This window comes from Takifugu rubripes, chromosome 3, assembly GCF_901000725.2.
Source record: "Takifugu rubripes chromosome 3, fTakRub1.2, whole genome shotgun sequence".
NCBI classification, from domain to species: domain Eukaryota; kingdom Metazoa; phylum Chordata; class Actinopteri; order Tetraodontiformes; family Tetraodontidae; genus Takifugu; species Takifugu rubripes.
The window spans coordinates 15,267,022-15,285,788 of NC_042287.1; the positions used below are offsets into that span (position 1 = coordinate 15,267,022).

The window sequence follows — 18,767 nt, forward strand, 5'->3', positions numbered from 1 at the left end:
AATCAATCGATATACAGTTTTCTTTAAGATGAAGTAATGATAATGCAAACACCTGAACATTAAAGTACGTAATTAAGTATAAACAGTTTGTATTTCCGGTAGAAACTTTCAAAATAATTGAAAGAAAGAAGTTGTCTTGGAGTGATTTAACGGCGATAACGTGTAGGGAAAGTAACAACTATTGTGCGCAGCTTATTTTAAAATGTCAACATCACATTATTTTTTTCCAGGTCTACATTTGGTCATTAGACTTTTTAAAATGCTTTTTGTAGGCATTTGTTATTTATATTGTATAATTTAGGCATTTTTCAAAATCTATAAACCAGCGTAAGACCTGCTGCACCAAAACCATTTATTTCCAAAACTTCGGTACATAATCAGATACAATTGTTGATCCAAATAGGCTTTTTAAATTATGATTTAGGGTAATGAACTGGTGGTGAGGTTGCATCCGTAGTCAGAATTTATGTCGGAGTCAGTCAATATGCGCAAATTGGAAATAGGTGAATGAGTTGTTCAGAATCACCCACACACGACAAGAGAGAGAGAGGGAGAGGGAGTGAGAGAGAACAAACTTGCTAAAGCAGGGCATGCAGAACAAGCCCTGCTACACACCAGTGCTGCTGCTGCCGCTCGGCGGATTTTGATGCACTAGCACAGCGGAGCTTTTTCGGGGGTTATAATGATTGCCACAACTCAACAAAACATGACCACGGAGCTGGTATGTCGCAGTTTTATTGTGTTTTTTTTGTTTGTTTGTTGTTTTTTTTCTGCGCTTCCATATAATCAGATGTGCTTGTGCGTGCAGCCTCCTTGTGATCTGCGAGGAGAGTCCATTCATGGGCAGTGGGGAATTCCTATCCATCGATTAATGCTATGTCCTTTTGCCCATTCAGACCTGTCCGTCAATATTCTGGACAGACTTGACTCGTGCACTGCGGTGCAGACCAGTGTGGTGCCTCTCAGTCTTCTGCACTCCAATGCAGACTTAAAGAGCACATCACACAGAGAAGACAATTGGTCACAGCAAGCCACCCCCCCCCCCCCCCCCCCGCACCTGCACAGTAACAATCGTGCTCAAATCAACCTGCACTGCATGATTGATTATCCCTGCTGTGTAAGTGTATTGTAAATGAGCAAAGACCAGGAGCCAGCATCAACTGTTTCTGCACAGCCTAAAACAAGACTGGGTATCTTACACTCTACACTCTACCATGGCAACTGTAGCCTATGGCTTATTTATGAGTTTCTGTTTAATTGATTTTAATGCACTAAAGTCAACTAATGTCTCGTGAATCTGTCAGCTGGTGTGCAAATTAATTTCATTTTCAGGATAATTAGTGCACAGAAAGTGCTCCTCAAAAACGAGCAGGAAAAAAAAAAAATTAGAATCACCTCTAATTTAACATGAAATTTTGCGACATGATTAATGTGGTCACACCAGTCTGAAGTGTCCAGGCGATCATCCTGCAGCATTATTATCTGCCTCAGAGGCTCTCAAAAGACTGCTGATTGTTCCAACCTATTGCCAGCGAAGGAAACATTTCTTTGCACAGTGTTCAATCGATGCTGCTTGCAGAGCAAAGCTATTAATGAAGCAGTTCTGGCTTACAGATGGACATGATTGCCTCCGTTGTTTGCCGAAAAGATGCAATTTGGGAATTACGTGGATGACTGTTCCATGATAACAGATGTGTAAGTAAAATGTTGGGCTTTCAGTGAGCAAATCAAGAAATCAGTGTGTGTTACAGGGCTTGGCTCTGCTTCTGTTACTGCACACTGTGGAAATCACATTTTAAATTCTCCATCAACACCAACGACATGTTTCTGTCTCAGCCTTGTGGAGAATGACGTTTCTCAAAATTAGCTGTGACTCTCTCGCCACCTGCAGCTCTCCTGCATGTTTTTGCTGCTGCCTTTTTTTTTTTTCCTGAGGTGGAAATTGAGGGACTTGGAATGACAAGGAACTGCTCCTTTTTCTGGACCCTTTTTTGTACAGCAATGTTCTTTTGCACGATGGGGAACACAAAAAGAATAGGAGAGCGGAGCAGCCTTACAGCAGTCAAGGCTCAAGTCTTTCATTTCATAGAGGCTTGTACCTTGGTGCCTGGCATTAGCCTGCAGGACACAAATGTGTCCATTGAGCTTCAAAGTATGTGTATAGCACCTTCTGCTTTTTTGTAAGTTAAGAAATGAAAGGCAGAAGTCCCATCACAGAAACTCAGAGGCTACAAATTTGTCTGGGTGTGATGAAAGATAGCTTTGTTATGAGTCAATATTGACAGTAGTTTCTCATTACGACAGTCTCTTGCTTACCCTGTATTCCAGCAGCTTGCCCGATGACGAAGTACATCCTAAATGAGACGGTGACACATATCGACCAGCTTATAGATAAAATATGCAGCTTCCTTGCTTATCTACAGCTTCCTACTGTAATTACAGCGACTCATTACAGTGAGGATATTGGAAATCTTGAACGCCAATAGTCCACCAATAGTTTGGCGCTCCTTTATGGGTGGGTTATTTCATTGATGTCTCCGTCAGTGTGATGGGTTTAATGATGATCAGTGTCTGGTACCAGATGGCAGCTTGTGTTAATCCAGAAGTGGAGTCGCTGGTTCCTCTGCATGTAATTTACTGTAGAATTCTCCATGTTGTAAAGACAAAGGAGAGTTAAGGAGGTCTCCCGAGTCTAATTTATGAAGTCTTAGCACTGCCCGCATTCTGCGCAACCCAGTTGTGTCTCATACTGCTCATCAGATGAACTGTTGTTCCACGAAGCGCGTGTCTTTATAGTGTACAATCGATACAATCAGGACTGTTTCATATCATGTCCAGAAGAAACCAAACTCTTTCCCGGAATCAGTGTTTTTTGCCGTTTAATAAAGAGTTCCAGTGCTATTAGAATCATTTTAACGTTGGAGCCTGTTGGCAGATTTCTGTGTAAGAGTCTAACCTTAATGACTGCTTTCCCATTATTAATTGTTTCCCACTGGACTGTATACCCCATACACCTTATTGATTCTCTCATTTAGGTGAGTTATCATCCCCCTTTAGCTCTTCTGGCCAGAACCAAGCGTTTCTCTCGAATGCACGTGTGCACACTTTGCCAAAAACTGAATCCCTCCAGGGGGGTGTCTTCAAGAGAGCTTTCCATAAACATTAGGACCCTTGGTGAAGATGTTGATGCTTGACTGACACCTCCTCTGAGGTCATACTGCAACTCCTGTGGGGATCTTGCAGCTCAAGATGTGTCAGATTTCCTCTTGGATCAAGCTCAGCAGAAAAGCTGCTGTGGGACATGTTTGCTTGTCCATCAGGTTGCTGACTGACATCAGCGTGGTCCATCCTAGTCTGCATCCCCTCATCTGCTCACGTGCGCCTGCAGTTTGCACAGCATTAATTTCCCTCGTGCATTGAGGATGGCACCGGCAGCATCGCGGGTGTTCGCCCGGGGGATCTCGACTCCGTGCACTGCGCCTAATTTGCAAGTATGACTAAACTCAGCCGCCCAAATCTGGGATTTTCCACGTCTATCTTAACCATGATATGACCTTAATTGGAAGCACGTCACAAGTCCCGGCTCAGGGGACTCGGCAGAGCTGTGAATTCCATTAGAGACGTGTTTCGGCTCTTACAGTGCACTCTGTAATTAGAGGGAAGACTGGGAAATGAAAACACAATGTGATGGACTCACTCGAGTGGTAAAATTTAATTCAAAACATTCCTTTCTACAGATCCAGCCATCACTGAATGCCCTGTTATGATAAGCAACCACCATATTTAACCAGTGCTGTTAATTGGTTGTGATTCACATGGGAGTGGAACCTAAGAGATGTGGAGCATCACGACCAGTAACAACTACATTTGGACCACAGTTACAGATTGAAATGTACTGTTATTTTGACTTGTTTGACCTCTAATACGGGGCCTTTGAAGTGAAAGAAAATATATTTAAACGCCTCAGTAAGAATTCCTACCCAGTTCTGCAATTCATGTTTGGTTGAATGTGAGTTCAAACCGCTCTGGGGGACTCTTTCTTCTTCAGAATCTGGTTCCAATACGCATGGCTGAGTCACTCTTTAGAACCACACATCCTGACAAAGCAGGTAGAGCTCAAGCTCCAAAGGAAGGGCAGAACAGTTGCAGGATGTAAATGGATTTCCACATGAATCAAACACAAACTAAATGGGAGCTTGAATCTATTTGTGTCTTGCCTGTAAGCTCCGCTTACATGTGTGTTTGTGCAGAGACGGATGCATCTTGGATTGTGTGAACCAACACCGCTTATGTCTTTGGGTGTGTGCAGTAGCAACAATCCTGCTTCCCTACAGCCTGGAACCGTGTGATAGAGACACTCAGGGCTGTGGGGGTGCAGCCAAAGGGGTGGCCAGGCATGATAATAAAGCCTGGATTTTATGGTTCCTCTGTGACTCAACTCTTAAATTTAACTGGCCATGAGGTCCCAGCAGGCATCATGAAAGGCATCATCGCACGGCTTGGGAACAGCACAGTTGTGTTTAATTGTGATTGATGCCGCTCATTCCTCCAGTTTTCCTTCATATACAGCAGCTTTAATATGAGCCTAAACATTTAAATAGACGTCTACCTTCAATTTCAGACACCAGATATGAAGCAATGTTGAGAACAACTGATGTTCCTGCTGTTCCTGTTGACATTCCTGCGCTATTATTCTGCTCACATTAAGCACGTGACTCCTGTGTTTCCTCTCCAGGACCTGGGGAGTTCGGATGGTCCACCGCGGAACTGGAAGGGAATAGGAATTGCCCTGGTGGTGATCATGGCGGTGATGTCTCTGGTGATTCTCTCAGTCGTCCTCCTCACGCCAGGTGAAACAAGGCAACAGTTAAAGACGAGCATTTATAATACAGCCAATGAGATTGCTTTGATATTCTGGGAAGCTGGGAATTTTTATCCCGTTAACATCTCTGCGGGGTATAAATGACCAGATGGTTAGATTAGCCCAGCACAAAGACTGGAAAATGCAAGAAAATGAGGTTTGGTCTGTTCTTAAAGCAAAAAATATTTTATCAGCACTTTCAAAGGTCTCTAACTAACACATAATTTGTTTTTGATCCAGAGGAAACTAAAGGATATAAAAGGATAATTCACCATTCTTCCTCTGACAGAAAATTAGGATGGAAAGATTGTTTTTTTTTGTTGCATGCGTCCTCAATATTAGCTTTCAAATGTTAACAAAGGCCATTTGAAATGTAAGACGCAGAGTGGAAACAGAAGCCAGGCATCTGTGAGCCGGACACTTTTTTCAGGAACTAATTAATTCTGTGTCTTCGGCTTTGAAGATGAAAGGCACTTGTTACTCCGTTCTCATCTCACCATGGAGGATCTGGAGAGCCCAGAGTTCAAAGTTCATGACCCCTGTGTGTCATGGCTGAGCGGTAAGGATCCCCATTCCAGACTGACACAGAGCTCACGACCACTTTTGTGATTTCACTGGAAACAGCTGCTGTCTAATTTAAGTCCTCTCTAAACGTGCAGGACGGACTTCACGTCTCTCTTTTTGATTTTTCAGAAAGCGAAGTGGCCCTCTGCACCAGGGAGGGGCACGTCCTGTCTTTCAGCCTCAGCAGCAACCTCACCACCACTCTCCTGGACAACAGCTCCCTGGTGAGTTACAGCGCCTGACGAAGGTCAACAGATCTCAGTATTGATTGGCTCATAACCACTGACAGCTGGACAAATTGTGCCGCCAGTAGAGCGGGGCACTTCCAGACTGAGAGAGAGACGTTGTACCACAAAGCACAGACCAGCGCCAAATAACGAACTAGTGAGGCAACAGTTTCAGCCCCCCCCCCCAATCTGGCGGATCTGTGTGCTGTCAACATGAGCACTCGAGAAGGAATCTTCCAAGCCCGGGGATCCTTTTGAACACCGCCTCCGCGACACTGACAGTCGTATGTGGGTCATTGGTGAGGAGCTTTGAGCAGGGTGGTGTTGGCAGGTTGAGATAAGGCATCTCTGGGACGCTGTGATTCGTTGCTGCCTTCTCGGCTTCAGCTGCTGGGAAAAAAAAACACGCAAACGTACCAAAACCCTTAATTTTAAATACGTACGAATACATTTAAATGCACATATTGAAATGTGTGTACTGCCCCCCCTCGCCAGTCATCACAACCATTGTTCTATATAGCTCCTAGGGAAGAGATTTAGGGCTGCATTGTAATTACCTACTCACCGCTATTCATTTGACATGTCAGTGGTTTTAGCGCTGTGGTTAATTGATGCACCGCCTGTACCACAACCGGTGAATAAAGATGGATGACTGGAGAGCTCCTCATCAATAAAGCCAAAGCACGCAAGCCTTGCTCTCCTGTAGTAGGTATCAGCTGAAGTTCAGGTGTTCTTTGATGTATATCGTGCAACATATGTTTCACTTTGCCAGCAGCGTCCACAGGTGCTGCATTGCTGGCTGTTTTTCTTGACAACCAGGCACCAAGCGTGATGCTCCCATTGTTGCACCCTCTCCTGCTAGATGAGCATAACACTAGCTGAAGCCATCCTATCAGCAGCCATCACGCTTACCTTTTTAAAAGTCTTTTTTAAAAAAAAAAGGTTTCTGTGCTGCATGCTCAGCAGTACACAGCAGACAGCTGGCAAACATCATGGAGCATTTAGCAACTAAAGAGCCTGCCGTGTCCCTCGGGTTTGGGCTGAAACCAGGCCAAGGTAAAAATATTGAAATTCAGAGACATGAATGGAAATCTAAAACAATAGGTGGCAACTGAAAACAGCCAAAGCCACATTTTAGCAGGCATTCTTAGACATTTGGGCCGCAGCTCCAGTAAAAAGACCGTCGCTGTTAGGTGTTTGCTCAGTGAATTTCTGTGCAAAAGAAAACCCTAACTTGGCCACAAAGAGGAATAAATGTTATGTCAAACGTTTTGAGTTCGTAAAAACTGAAGCTGCTACTGAAACGTGTCAAGAAAAGATAATTCTGCACGGATCACCAAGATTGGCAGCCTTAATTATGCTCAATTCTCCACCTCGGTGCACCTAATCTGCTGACGAAGCACTTGTCTAACTTGTCCTTTTGTTCTGCACAGGACCTGACCGTTACTAAATTTCAAGTGTCTGCAGACAAGCGGTTCATCCTCTTAGCATATAACATTCAGCCGGTAAGTTTTCTCCGAAGGCCAATTATATTCAGATATATTCCAAAAAAAAAAAGAAAAAAATAACCACCCATGGTCATAAATTATCCACAAATATCAAAGACACGTTGCTGCTGCTTTACCACCTCCACATGCCTGTGGGGCTCAGCGATGATGACATATGAATCCTAATCAGAGTTCCATAGAAACGCCGGCGTGTGCGTGCCTGCAGGCGTGCACGTGTTGCTGCTCCTCCCGCAGTATCGCGCTCCATAATGCCGCCCACCAAATGACTGGGATAACATGGTGGGGGGGGGGGGGGGGTGAATGTTGGAGCTGACAGAAGGTAGAGGGTCGTTGTGGAAGGCTGAGGGGAGATCAGGCAGATGGAGAAGTATCGGCCGCACGTCGCTAACGAAATCGCTCCAGCAGATCAGTGATGAATATTAATAAAAAGCTGAAGAGAGGAGTTGCAGTTGCCGCCCTCTGTTTTATGGTTTAGCTTCGGCGCTTCGACCGGCTGCCTCGCTTTGTAAATACCCGCCTCATTAATAAATAGTTGGGCCTGAAAGGTGTCACTCTGGGTCGTGCCTTTGGAGGATCGGCCCCGGTGCCTGCACCAGTGGCCACGTGAGGCGCGTTTGTAACAAGCCCGCTGCATCTGTTATAACTGAATTATTGATCGGTCAGCATTCCTCTGATCAGATATCTGGGAGGTGGGGGGGGGGGGGGGAAAGGAGGGGGGGGGGGGGGGGGGGGGGGGCTCAGATCTTTGGCCAGATTGCGGGTTGCTTTGGTTGATTCGCGCGCTGTCGTTAGCATACTTCCTTTCATGTCAGCAGGAATTGTCTGTGCTCATTTGTATGCGTGTGGTGAAATAGCCACCTGGAATCATTTGAATAATCGGACAGGGATAAATATGCCTACGTGAGGGTAGTTGGCATTGAGTGCATGGGGCAAATCTCTCTTCTCCTCTTCTTCCTGGCTCTCTCTTTCCCTTTTCTCTTCCCGTGTCTTTTTTCTCCATCTTTCTCCGAGGGGATTTATGCTGACTGAAGCAGTTTGCAGTTCCCAGCACCAGCCTTGGAAGAGGGGCGGCACGCTGCTGAGAATGGCAGAGAATGCAAGAGGAAGAGAGAAGAGTCGCTTTTGTCGGGGGGGGGGGGGGGGGGGGTGATGGGTTTTTGCAGCATTCGGCCTCAGATACACCCCCCGTTGAAATAACTCAGAGCCGTAATCAAAGTACGACACAGACGCCACAATGAGAACGCCGCCTCGTAGGAAATGGATGAGTCCGCTGTGGGTGAAGTTAAGAGGCTTCTCGGGAGGTTGTGTTAGCGCTGCTCGGGCTTTGGGGAGGGTTTCATGCCTGGGGGGTGAGAATAAATGGGTTTTGATAAGAGCTTATATACAGATGTGAGTTGGGGATTTGGTCGTTTCTAAAGAACAAAACAGATTTCTGGGGGTGGTGGGGGGGCTGTTTGAACGCATCAAATCTGTGTGCACAAGGAAATCGGCACGTGTTTCCACTACGATGCAAAGAAGATGCCGGTCGATCAAATCAAATCAATAGTTTCCCCATGGACAAAATTGTTTCAATACACATTAGAAGAGAAGCGGGGAAAGTGCGAACCTTTTAAATCCCATCAATTAATGGTAATCTATTACTCCTGTATCAGTGCAGAGTTCAAGCCAAGTAATCTGGGGGACGAGGAAGACGCGGCGAGATCGACGGTGACGCACTAAATCCACAAGAAATGTGGAGACCACAGCGAAAATGACGTTAGAGAGGGTAGAGAAAGGAACATTTGATACAGCTGAGCCTGGTGTGCAGGTCACAGGCAGAGAGCGGTGACGGCCGAGCTGGTGGAACAAAGTGGGGGCCGTTGTCTGCATATCTCGCCAAGGACAACACCCGCTAATCTAATGGGAATCCTAATCTTTATTTCCTTAGTCAGCCACGGCGTGTTTAATCTGCATCGTGTCTCCACCTCCTGATTTGCGATGTGAATTTTCTTTGGGGGGGTGAGGAGGAGCGGAACGATCTGGAGGATTTATGAGATGCTGCTGGCGTCCACGTTAGAATTGGCTCCTCCTTGTTGGAGACAGATGCTCTCACTTTTCCTGTCTATTTATCACGGGCACATAATAACGCACGGCCGCCGTCACCAGATTCATGACGGTGGCTCCTGAACAGCATCTCCGGGTTCCTCCACAGATCATCAGCGGCCGATTGAACGCGGCGTTGATGGCAGCGCTGCCCCCTTTGGTCCTGCATTTACGGCATCCGTCATTGCGCGTGAAGGACGCGTCAGCCCACCCATCTCTGCAGCGTTCCCTCCATCCTGTCTTTGTTTCCTTTCCTCAAATCTCCCCCTCCACACACACACGCGGCCCGTTTCCTCCTGCCTCTGCACTAACACGGGTCTTTTCATACACCCCCTGTTGGCTCCAGTGTTCCGACCCGACTGCAATCAGAGTCCCTAACAATGCGTTTCCCCTTTTTTCCTTCCGTTTCTGCCGCAGCTCTGCTCCTACGGTTCTCCATCCATGAATTTCCAGACAAACAACACTGGAGAAATCCAATTTCACTGCTAAGTGCGCTATAGTGGAAGTGACATTTAATTTCTTCGGGGACTCAGACTTTTCCAGGAGACTCTGGTGCTCAGAGGTCAGAGGGCTTATAGACGCCTTCCAGACCTTTTCTGCAGGCAAAAAAGAAGGGAAAAGATCGATATATTACATAGAATTCATCAGGTAATGCTGTGATCAATTGCAGTTAAAGCGCGGGCACACAGCCATCGATTGTGGTTCTTTAATCTTCTTCAGCATGTTAATTTAATTAATCAAGGAGCCTCTCATGCCTGGGACGGACAAACGATCGCAGCAGTGAGGAATATTAGCGGCAGCGACGCTATTTAATCAGAACGGTCGCCTCTGTTTCTGTTTAACATTTTCTGTCTCTTATTATGTTGTCTCTCCTGCTCAGCCCGGCGGGCAGCCGAGGTTCAAAAACTGTTTTATTCAGATATGATCAGCATAATGATGAAACGGGGCAGAAATGGCTGCAAGTCTTTAAATTAAGTGATGGATTTAGTGGTAGCTGTTTTTAAATATACTGGCAGAAGCTGTTTTTTTCCCCGCTCATGTCTTATTAACAGCCAGTGTCCCTCACAACCATTTTTTTTTCTTTCATTCGCATCTAAAATCTATGTGTGTGAATATATATGAGCACTGTGTATGTTTTCTCATCTAAGTGCAGCACATCTCTGTGCACGATATCCTCTACCTCTTTCAGGTGTTCTCTCAGTCCTTCACAGCCTCCTTTGCTATCTACAATGTGGCTAATGGGTAGGTGGAATCATGAATGCTAATGCATGGGCTGCAATGGGCATGAGCATTACTGATGCAAGCAGACCTGCGGACTGAAAGATTTGCCCCGAATCTCATCGAATCAGAGCCTCGTGTTACTGTCGGACATGCTTCCATTCGTCAGTGTTCCTCCCGGGTTGCACATCGCAGCATAAGGTTTTTAATTGTTCGTCATTCACATTCGGCTTTCTATCAGTGGAAAAGCTCTGGCAACTGTGGATTTTGCTTGGAGGGTCGGACGAGTGGTTCTGGAGAAGATGTCAGGAGGACCGGCCGTGTCGCTCAGTGCCTGGATTTGCCTCGAGGATGGAAAGACGAGGGCAGAAATACGGACTTTTGCATGAATCCGTCCCATTCTGTTTGGTTTTCCTCCTCTGCATCGTGCTATTTAGTCCCGAGAGTTCAGTGTCTCTTTCAGCCGATTCTCAAGGCCAAGTGGATGGATGGACCCCAGAGAGCTTTGAACGGGACGCTCCTGCCATAATGGAAGGCTTATGCCTGCTTATTTTATGTGTGTTCCAGGGATCAGCTGGAGCTTAACCCTCCAGAGAGGGAGAAGGCTGCCCTGCAATATGCTTCCTGGGGACCTCAGGGGAACCAGCTGGTAAGCTGAGCGCTGGCTGTTACCTGATCTGTGGGTTGCTTCTGTTGCTTGGACGATAACTGAATACTTGTCAATATGAAGAACGGATGAGAGGATATTGAAAAACACGCAACGTCTACATATGAGTAGAGCTTAAACTCAATTAAAATATTCTAATTCTAAATATTCCCTAGGCTCCATTAATGCTAAGTAGCATAACACACTGATGTTGATGTTTACAATCTATGTTTCTTGTTGGGTTTTATGTTCAGTAACAGGGAGGAAATAATGCAACCCATTGTCGAAGTAATGAAAACTGTTTATCATTTTGTTGTTTCCAGTTTCTTCCTAAAGCAGACCGATTATACACACTTTCGTCCGTAAAATATCTTCAATCCCCAAATCATTAGGCGGTAACAAAGGTTCTTTGCGTCCTGTGAGAGCATCTCGCCCTGTTCTAACCATCTTCTCTGAGTTTCTGCTGCTGTGACGATGCTGCTCTGCAGCACAGCCGCTTGGAGAAAAAGGACGAATTGGCTCCCTCTTGTGTGAATGTGCTGGCCGGTGATTAATTCTTTCTGGGATGATGCCTGAGGTTCCGCTGCCAGAGATGAAGCCTGCAACCCTGCGTGTTTCTTCCAGGCGTACGTGTTCAACGGAGATATCTACTACATGCAGAGCGTGACCAGCAAAGCCCTGCGCCTGACCAGTACTGATCAGGAGCCACGTGTGGTGAATGGGCTCTCCGACTGGACTTATGAAGGTGGGGATGCCTTCGGGTTTCGCCAGAAACGGTTCAGGTCGTAGAGGAGGACGGCAGCAATGATGATGTTAATTCTCTTCTGAAACAGAGGAAGTGCTCCTGACATACGTGGCCCACTGGTGGTCCATGGACGGGGCTCGGCTGGCGTACCTCACCATCAACAACTCTGCCACCCCGGTGATGGAAATACCTCACTTCTTAGGTGGTATCTATCCCACCAACATGGTCTTCTCCTACCCAAAGGTAAAAAGGGTATCACGCGTGCCAAAAGCCTGCGCTTGTTCACGACCTCCTAAAAGCTTCTCACCAGTTTTCTCTAAATGTGTAACATCTTGTTTATCGTGCGTTAAGGCCTGGGAAGCTCCTCGGGGTGCAGTATTGTAGCATTCCATCAAACTGGCATTAAAAATGGAAACTGCGACTGGCAAAACAGGCTTCAGGGTCTGGACCAGCGATGTTAATGAAGATGGTTTTTCACCTCCAGTCGCACAATTATCAAGCATAAAGACCTCACGATAGGAGCGCTGCCGCTATAAATTAGCCAAGTCTGCGCTACTGGGCTGTTCCTCGCCAGAAGTTGCTAAAAACCAAGTTACCCGTTGCGCCATTATCTTTGATAAGGCTGGTTTTATCCACTGAAGGAGGTTGATGGAGTTCCGGTGTCATGTTTATCCACCCCACAGGCTAAACCTGGTGGCTCAGCCACCGAACAGCCGAACTAAACATGGTGCCTGCCCATTTCACGTGTTCTCTTGTACTGACAGGCCGGCTCAAACATCCCATCAGTCACTCTGTTTGTGGTAAATCTGTACGGCCCGGCTCACACTCTGGAGATGCTGCCTCCGGATTCCTTTAGAGCCAGGTAATAAACCTTGAAGGCTTTGGACGCAGCTGCCAGAATTAATCACGTCCTTACTGCTCTTTTATTGCTGCTTTTTAACTCTTTCCACCCTTTTTCCAAACCCGTGTCTCATTTTGTGCCTGGACGCCTCAGAGACAGCTACATCTCCATGGTGACCTGGATCAGCAGCACGCGGCTGGCTGTCCGCTGGCTGAACCGCGTGCAGAACCAGTCGGTCCTCTGCGTGTGTGAGGCCACCACCGGAGCGTGCTCAGAGGTGAGCGGCCGCCCTGGATCTAAACACTCCGCTCTAATCCCTTTTTTTGTGTTGGGAAACAGGGATGATTTCTGTCAGCCTCAGACGTCTGCTGGCTGGATTAATATTAAAGGTCGTTTGCTGCATAATAAGCTTGTTTGGTGGCTCCCTGCAGACTGCAGCCTTTTGCTTCACAGACTTTACTCCTGTTTTCAGTCACTGGTTCAATTATTGATACCCACCGTTATAGTTACAGCCACGCATCGTTTCTTAAATGAGCTTCAAGACTTGCAAAACTTGAAAAATGTTGTTTTTTTCTGTCACTAGAAGCACAAAATGGCCATGGACATAATGCAAAACCGAAGACAGGTACGCTTGTAGTTTGATTTCCTCATTTCTTTATCTCAGATTTTCTGAAAGTTCATTATTTATTTTTTTTATTTCAAGCCCTATTTCCTCTTCCACAAGCTTCATCCTTCTTTTCAAACAGGACGTACCGTTATTTACGTCCGACGGCTCGATGTTTTACACCATCCTGGCAGCAAAGCAAGGCGCCCGTGGAGAGTTCCACCACATCGCCGGCCTCTCAGCTCAGGTCGGTAAATCTCAGTAACTCTTGTAATCCCCAGAAATGTCTGATACAGTTTGTCATTCTAATCATGGGAGGTCAGTGAAACCAGCGATTACACAACCCAGTCCAGTTTGTTTACAACGCCCTCCTCTTCTATTATTACTGAGGCAATTTGCTGGCATTTGTTTTCTGCCTGATTATGGAAATGCCACTTTCCTTCTCATGAATCACGTCTCTCATGAATACTTCAGCGGTGGTTTGCCCTTTTCATGATCGACCACGTTCATCCTGGTTCAGCACGCCGTTCATCTTAAACGTTTCGTTCTAAAAAACCCTTTTTGTTACCTGGATGGATGAAGGGCTCAGACACGTCTCCACCAGTCTCTGGCACATCTATCTTTATTCAGTATTCCTGCCAGCTCCTGATTCCAGTGGGGCTCTGTTTCTGTCTGTACTGCAGCCCGCCGTCCCCACCGTCCCCCCTCGATTCTTGACATCGGGCAGCTGGGACGTGTCTTCGCTGTGCGCCCTCGACGAGGAGGCCGGGAAAATGTATGTGAGAGGCACATTATGTGGGGCAGGTAGAAACACTCCTCAGCAGCTTTAACAGCTCCCGTCTTAAATTGCAAATGACTGGGGGGAGGGGGGGATGTCATTACAGTGGCCACTTCTCGCCGTGGGCTGGAGCCGATTTCTCGACAGGTCTGCGGCTGGAAGGGGGAATTCATTTGTCAGATCAGACTCGAGCTGAACTGACGCGCAGCATCGATTCCGGTCTCAACATTACATCTTTGTATGCTGTCCTCATAAAGACGCCTTCATTTGTTTCTGCCTCTCAGCTACTTCCTGAGCACAGAAGAATCCAAACAGAGCCGACACCTGTACAGGTAAACACACAAATGTCGGAGCCACCGACGCTTCTGAGCTATTATTTAGCCTGCGGTGAGAAAGTGCGACATGTGTGTTTAGGTGCAACAACAGGACAACTGATTCATTGGGATTCATCCTTATGGAAGGTCCAAATTTGATTCCGATCACTCTTATAATTGTTGGACTGAAGCGGTGGGCAGACGTAACCAGATTAACTCAGACCTTCAGGTTAACTGCATTGGTGATGGATGAATCTTCCGAATCCATCTGGGAGCCCAGTACTGAGCTGACACACTAAACAAACAAACAAACAAACACTCCCTGGAACAACATAGAAGCGCCTTGTGGCCCAGACTCATCGTCTCCTCTGAGAAAAAGCCGGTCTGGTTCGTCACCAACCTCCTCTGCTTCATATCTTTTTATTAGCTTCTTTAGCTTCAGGCATCTGGAGCTACAACAGCGCAGAGGAGCGATGATGGCCGGTTTAAATGCACTGAGTGATTTATCATGTAGGAGATTTGTAGCAGGCTTTTAGAGCGTCCCTACTGCCTCTCAGCAATCTTTCCTGGTATAAAACCATAACTAAGGAAACATGGCACAGTTTACAGTATTGCTTCTCGTCTTCCTCCCTCTAACCCCCCCTTCCTGAAATTCTAAAGGAAGATTTGATACTTTATTATATTTGAGGATGAGGCTGAGGATGTCTTCCAGTTATTCAGTGTTATATTTATGCATTTAGTGTTGACCTGGATGGAGTGTTTCAACGCCAGTGCATCTCCTGCAACCTCATCGAGGGTTGTCGCTTCTTCAAAGCAGAATTCAGTCCCAATCAAACTCATTTCACTCTCTACTGCTTAGGTAAGTCACACCCTGCATTTATGCCACAAAATAATGAATATTTTGCTGTTCAGACAGATTTAAACTCTCTCTGCACAGGTCCTGGAATCCCTAAAGTGACCGTCCACTACACAAAGAACCCCTCCAGTGAGTGTTTCGGCTGCATGTCTGGCTGATGGTATTATCTCATACACCTAGATAAATGTAGAAGAACACACAGTTTGGCTGTAGTTTCCTGAAACAGTCTGCAGAAGGAAGTAATAGACTTCAGTTGGTGGTCGTTTGTAAACAGCGCCCTCTGTTGGCGGCTATTGGGAACAGTCTTGAAGACATTCCCACCATCTCTCTTTGTCGTGTTGATGATTTAATTAGCATATGTAATTTCTGCTGTTTATCTTCTACAGACTATGTTGTGCTGGAAGATAACAACCCTCTCTCTAAAGCTATGGAGGACAAAAGGCTTCCTGAGAACCTGTTCAGAACACTCCCAGCAGACAACCACGGTACAACATCAAATTTGTTGTGATATCTGATAGTATTTACTGTTTGCACAGGATGTGGTTGTGCATTTTTTTTGTCATACAGGGAATAATGATGTCCTTTAGGCTTTAGCTGATGACAATGACCCTGATTGTTGTGCAGGAAGCAGACTTCGTTCCACCCTTGTTTACTCTATTTTAGATCTACATCTAAAACTCTCCCTTCCTCCGGGATACGAGGCCAACCTGCATCCACTTCTCATCATTGTGTGAGTGTGCAGCATGCTGCAGCTCAGTTCTGTTTTATTTTCATCTGATTTGCATTCAGTCAACTCGCAGTCCTTCCCAGACGCTGTTCAGCTGTCCACCAAGCTAATCCTGTCCATCTTGTTGTACAGGGATGGCGTTCCTGGCAGTCAGTCGGTGACAGAGGAATTTGCCCTGGAGTGGCCTCAAGTCCTCTCTGGGCTGCAGAATGTGGCCTTGGCCTGGGTGGACGGCAGGAGCGGCGTAGGCCGAGGACAGAAGACCACGGTGGATCCACGCAGGCTCGCCTCAATGAGAGTCAAAGATTACCTGGGAGTCGTCGAGTCAGTCGGCAACAACAGGATAAATGTGATGGTCAGAAAGTGCATCACGTAGATTGATTTCATGGTCTTTCCACAGGTTATTGATGCAGCTGCCTTACATCGATGATCACCGGATAGTCCTCTATGGCAAGGTTACAGTTTTGTTCAAACTCGGAGAATCAATAGCAGGAGAGCCGTCGCGGCGCTCACATGATTTGTTGTTAGCATTTGGATGTTTCTCCCTCCAGGGGTTTGGTGGTTATTTAACTCTCAAGATGTCGGCTGCAACAGAGAAGCTCTTTCAGTGTGCCGTTGCCGTGGCGCCGATAACCGACTTCAGGCTGTACAGTGAGTTGAGACCACGTCTTTGATAATTACAACACAGAGGAAACAGCGATCATGCGCCATTGGTCTGTTTAGTTGAGTAAAAGGCTTTCCTTTCTATAGGTGCTGCGTTCTCAGAGAGGTATCTTGGCCTTCCAGCAAAGGAGGAGCATGCTTACTCTGTGAGGCCCCCAAATAAACTGAATGGCTTTTAAATAGAGGATTGTAAAAGTCATCTTTAGTCAACAGTTGCAGAAGGAGTTTTTAGTTTAAAGTCACTTTTCTGGTACCGTAGTTTAAACACCATTTCCATATGTCAACCTAATTAAATTGTGTTTTTCTCCTTTGGCCTTATTCTCTTCTGAGTCAGTATTAGTCAGCTATTAATGTGGTAAAATGATGAAAAACATTGTGTCAATTTTGAGCACAAACTCCGCAGTTTTATATCATTGATATAAACTATTTATATCAATGAATAATGAATGTGGACATCTATGCGTTTCAACCACAATCGACATTGTTACTTTGATATTTTTCAAAACTTCCTTGAAAACAGTTCAAATATCAACAAAATGCTTATTGAAAGATTTAGTTTAGTTTAGCTTCAGTTTCGGGTAAACGTGCAGCTAATAACCCTCAGCTGGTGGTTTCAGACTGCATCTGTGCTGGAGGAGGTTACCAAGCTTAAGGATGAAAACCTCCTAATTGTCCACGGAACCGCGGATGGTGGGTTTCTGTTCCAGTTTACACTCATAACTCGGTCTGGATGTTTTTTTCCAGCACTTAAATTCGATATTCTGTGTGTGTTTAAAAGCGAAGGTCCACTTCCAGCACAGCGCGGAGCTCCTGAGCCGACTGGTGAAGGTGGAGGCCAACTACTCCCTCCAGCTGTACCCAGACGAGGGCCACATTCTGAGGGGCCCACGCAGCGTCCAGCACTTCCAGCGGACTGTGGTCAACTACCTCCAAAACTGCCTGAGGCACAGCGTCTTCCAAGAACCCGTGGAGGATGACGAGGAGGAAGATGAGTGAGCCCAGAGCCCCTTGCCTTCTTTTTGAAGGCCTCTCCCTGAACTTTACACCATCTTCTTGCATTTCCTTGGATCGGGCTGCCAGGCACAAGGACCCAACAGTGGGGAGCAAGCGGATCCAAACACCCCCTGAAGATTCTGGAGCAATCGTCTGCTTTTCCTTGTTGCACACATTAATTTCAATTGACTGTATGTTTGAGACAGTTTGTTTACAAAATTCTCTTCAGATGATGTCAGATTTTTAAAACCGGCTGCATGATATCGATCAGGTCGCGTTGCCTAGTTCCTGGGTTTAAAAATACACTTATCGGTTTTACAACCGCGTTACAAAATGTGTATGAGAGCGAAATGATGCAAGGAGAGTGTCGTTTTTAAAAAGATATATCACACGATGATGGAACAAAATCACAGGGGGGAAAAAAAGATTGTTTAATCTAATCATGGCATGCAGATCATCCATGCCTGATTCTATTAGTGCAAAGATTAAAATGAAGATAATGGATCATTCTAAATGTGCCAATTCTATTTTGTAAAGACCGAGTGAACGAGTGTGCAATTGACAGTAATTACATCAGCATCTACGTGGTCTGTTTGTGTTCTGTGTAATGAACAGCGGTGTGTGTGTTTTCCTGTTGCCACACGTCAGCATCCATTAGTTATTTCTCGTAAATTGTTAAAGAAAGAAACTTGCTGAGCCATTCTTTAACAGTGTGTGAGGTTTTGAAGGGTGGTTTTGAACTACGATCTGTCGACCAAACTGGTTAGCTGCATGCAGTTGGTTTAAAAATGAATGTCCTTGACACTAAACAACCAGCTATCCCCAATATCCCTTGATAATAAAGTTTGGACTTGTTTTACATTCTACATCTACATTTGTCCCTTTATTCACTGTGGTTAATGTCCACGAGACCTGTTTATTGGTATGATTATGAATATATAAAAAGGCCTGTATTGCAATAATAAATATTGGCTTTGATCTCTGATAAGACACCCGTTATCTTATCGGAAATTTAATGCCAACTGATAGTTTTAAGACATTAGTTTTGAAAGGAAGGAGTAAATTGTAACTAAATATAAATAACCCTATATATTATTTAATGCACTTAAAACGGTACGCACCCAAATTAGAATGAGTAAT

The 18,767-nt window shown here is 45.7% G+C and overlaps 1 protein-coding gene across 2 annotated transcripts; it reads left to right on the forward strand.

The window, feature by feature from the left end:
* Positions 1–587: 587 nt before the first annotated feature.
* Positions 588–18,495, forward strand: LOC101070272 (inactive dipeptidyl peptidase 10). 2 transcript variants are annotated; one of them, XM_029833619.1, is made up of 25 exons: positions 588–721; positions 4,736–4,850; positions 5,325–5,420; positions 5,555–5,649; positions 7,086–7,157; positions 10,432–10,484; positions 11,028–11,109; positions 11,731–11,851; positions 11,940–12,094; positions 12,616–12,713; positions 12,846–12,969; positions 13,276–13,317; positions 13,439–13,543; positions 13,980–14,071; positions 14,359–14,406; positions 15,129–15,247; positions 15,326–15,373; positions 15,631–15,729; positions 15,908–15,974; positions 16,104–16,295; positions 16,372–16,426; positions 16,523–16,622; positions 16,722–16,780; positions 17,252–17,324; positions 17,413–18,495. In XM_029833619.1, exons 1-25 carry the CDS (start codon positions 683–685, stop codon positions 17,628–17,630), a joined length of 2,367 nt encoding a protein of 788 aa, XP_029689479.1. In that variant the 5' UTR covers positions 588–682; the 3' UTR covers positions 17,631–18,495. The 2 variants fall into 2 exon arrangements, with proteins under 2 accessions (XP_029689479.1, XP_029689480.1); XM_029833620.1 differs by lacking the exons at positions 588–721; positions 4,736–4,850; positions 5,325–5,420; ... (1 more) ...; positions 7,086–7,157; positions 10,432–10,484 and adding exons at positions 9,979–10,022; positions 14,181–14,221 and having other exon boundaries at positions 13,396–13,543.
* The last annotated feature ends 272 nt before the right edge of the window (positions 18,496–18,767 follow it).